This window comes from Chrysochloris asiatica, unplaced genomic scaffold, assembly GCF_000296735.1.
Source record: "Chrysochloris asiatica unplaced genomic scaffold, ChrAsi1.0 scaffold00045, whole genome shotgun sequence".
Taxonomy (NCBI): Eukaryota; Metazoa; Chordata; class Mammalia; order Afrosoricida; family Chrysochloridae; genus Chrysochloris; species Chrysochloris asiatica.
This window is the reverse complement of record NW_006408563.1, coordinates 1,720,320-1,723,629: the sequence shown is the minus strand read 5'-3', so window position 1 is coordinate 1,723,629 and position 3,310 is coordinate 1,720,320. Positions and strand designations below refer to the sequence as shown.

General features: G+C 39.8%; 1 protein-coding gene across 1 annotated transcript in view; it reads left to right on the top strand.

Moving 5' to 3' along the window:
* Positions 1 to 435: 435 nt before the first annotated feature.
* Positions 436 to 3,310, top strand: part of CPO (carboxypeptidase O) — a 36,743-nt gene continuing 33,868 nt past the window's right edge. Inside the window, exons 1-2 of the mRNA XM_006862018.1 lie at positions 436 to 518; positions 1,456 to 1,555. Of these exons, the coding sequence (XP_006862080.1) occupies positions 436 to 518; positions 1,456 to 1,555 (183 nt within the window). The remainder of the gene's footprint in view (positions 519 to 1,455; positions 1,556 to 3,310) is intronic.

Below are 3,310 nucleotides of genomic sequence, written 5' to 3'. Positions count from 1 at the left end.
TTCCAAGTGTCTTCAATTTTCATCAGTCTTCTTTTCTTCACACAGGTAGAGACTACTAGTTGCACCTTAGATGATCGCTAGTGAAGTTTAACGATCCCAGTCGCTACTCACCAAAGTAGAATAGGGCATAGTCTTTGTGGATATGTCATACCAGTTGACCATGGGTCACCTGAGACTATGGTACTAAGCCCCCAGGCCCAGCATCTCATTCCCTCAAGGTATTTGGTAATGTCTGAGAAGTTTTCATAATTTTGTCCTTTTATATTCTTGGATACGTTTGCAGCAAACGTAAATTTGTTTATGTTTCTGTTAAGTGCCATTAAGTTGCTTCCGGCCCATAGTGTTTCTGAAGAGCAACTGGTGAGCTTGAACCACCAAATTTGCGATCATACTGATTTTGCAGTCTAGCACGTTAGCCCAAAATGCCACATAACCATGCACAAATATCTTGCCAAGTCTTTACGTATTTGTGAGTATACTCACACATTCCCTCCTATACCCATTCAGCCTGTGCACCCGTATGCTCTGATTTTTATGGGAGAAGAGACCACTGATTAACTGGATTCAAGCCACCAACCTTTAAGTTAGCTGTCAAGTGCTAAAGTTTTATACCACCAGGGCTCCTTTCAGTCAAACTCCCCATTACCCATCGATGTTGACTTGATCCCAACTCAGAGCCATCAAGTTGGTTCCAACCCATAGCGACCCTGAACAGGGTTTCCGAGGCTGTAAATCTTTACGGGAGCAGAAAGTGTCATCTTTCTCCCGTGGAACAGCTGGTAGTTTCGAACTGCTGACCTTGCGGTTCGCAGCCCGATTCATAACCACTATGCTACCAGAGCTCCTTTCAGAGCTATACTATTAGAGTTTAAATCCTGATAACAATTTTTACTGTGGCTCAGTTCCTTCAACTCTGAAATAGGGATAGTAAGAGTACCTGTGTGACGCTGTATGATAAACAATGGACAGCAAGGTCGGTTTAAACTGCAACATCAGCAGTTCAAACTGACCAATCGCACCTTGGAAACTCCATACAGGGTTGCTATAAGTCAGAACCGACTCCATGGCACTTAACAATATAATACAATCACAGTAAAATAGCAAATGAGATTTGCTTAGAAAAGTGCCTGACTCATACTGTTTTAGCTTATTAAAACTTGATTATTATTTCTTTTGTAAATTTTAAAGTATTTTTATTCTACAATGTCTTGTTGAATCATCCCAGCCTTTCTGTGAAGTTGGAATGATTATCCCTACCTTACAGTTGAAACTGCCACTCAGAGTGACTCAATGACTTGCCCAAAGAATTAAGATTAGCAGAGCCAAGACATCAGCACTGGCCTTTGCCCTATAAATCTTGTGCATATTGATTTCTACTACCTTTTCCATCAACCTGCCAACCCTCCCTAAAACCAGCTTCTTCACCACTTTTGTCTTGCATTCTTCCCTTTGCAGATCCCTATTTGAGCCAAGGCAAGAGGTTGTGGAGCAGACAGAGGGTAACTGGAAAAACCTGGAGACATACAACTATAATAAATACCACCCCATTGAGGAGGTGAGCATGGAGTGTTACTTATTACTATCTATTCTATGGTAGGGGAGTGATAGGTCACCGTTAACATCCATGGACTAAAACCAAACCAAACCTACTGCCATCTAATCAATTCTGACTGCTGCTGCTGCTGCTGGTGGTGGTGGTTATGTGCCCTGGAGTCAACCTCTTTATAGAGTTTCTGAGATCGTAAATCTTTATGGGAGCAAACAGCCTCGTCTTTCTTCTGGGGAGCAGCTGGTGGATCTGAACCATTAACCTTACAGTTAGCAGCCTAATCCCTAGTGCCACAAGGGTTCCTTGTCCATGTACCAGAGAGGCTCAACATTTGGTGTTTTAATTGGCCAGTGTACTGAATTTGAGGGATTTTCAAACATCCCTGCACACCCCTACCGCCCTTTAAGCTATAAAACCTATGAGTTAAAAAATAAACAAGCAGATTAACAACATCAAAAAGAAAAAAGAACACCCCAATAAGCCAGCTTTGCTACTATGACCATGACCAGAATTAATCTAAATTAATAAGCTTGTTTATCAAGTTCCCAGAAGGTGTAAACAGGGCAGAGTCGGTATGTGTCTGGATGTAGGAGGTGGAGTAGAGAAGCCTTCTGAATGAATTATATTTAACTGAAAATGAAGTATTTTTTATAGAAGCATGAGACATAGGTAGCAATTCTTAAGAGGGAAAATTTTTTTTCAAAGAAATATTTGTGATGTTACTAAGTTTGGTGGTTTTTAAAGATGGATACTGTGAAAATTAGCTCAAATATGAGTCAGAATTGACTCAATGGCAGTGAGTGTGTCATGCATATGCACACTCATATTGTTGTTGTTGTTAAGTGCTATCAAGTTGGTTCTGACTCATAGTGACCCTGTGTAGGGTTTCTGAGGAGTGATTGGTGGGTTTGAACTGCTGAGCTTGTGGTTAGCAGTCCAGTGCTTACCCTACAGCATCACACTAGGGACTTCTATTATACTTTTCTTCTTATGTTGTTGATGTTGTTAAATACCATCTAGTTGGTTCTGACTCATAGTGACCCTGTCTAGGGTTTTAGAGGAGTGTCTGGTGGATTTGAACCTCATGGTTCAAACTGACCGTGCGATCCAGTGCACCGAAGCATGCGTATGTGTGTATATATGTACATCTTCACATGCTTAGGCAACTATTTTTGAGATATACATTTCTAAAAAGGAAATTGCTAGACTAAAGGATATGCGTATTTAAATTTTGTATTATAAATAGACAAGTTATCCCTCAAACAGACTGTAACAATTTATACTCTCAAATATACTAATATTTTTCAGAGTATAAGCAAAAAATTTAAACTTTTTTTCTGCAACTATTTTCACAATCTGAAGAACAGATTTGATGAATTAAACACTAAAGACCGAAGACCAGAAGAGTTGTGGGATGACATCAAGAACATCATACATGAAGAGAACAAAAAGTCATTAAGAACACAAGAAAAAGGAAAAGGTCAAAATGGATGTCAGAGGAGACTCTGAAACTTGCTCTCCAGCGTAGAGAAGCCAAAGCAAATGGAAAAATTGAAGAGGTCCAAGAACTGAACAGCAAATTTCGAAGATCGGCTCGAGAAGATAAAGCCAAATACTATAATAAAATATGCAAAGATTTGAGTAGAAAAACAAAAGGGAAGAACACGGTCAGCATTTCTCAAGCTGGGGGAACTGAAGAAAAAATTCAAGCCTCAACTTTCATTACTGAAAGATTCTCTGGGCAAATTATTGAATGATGCA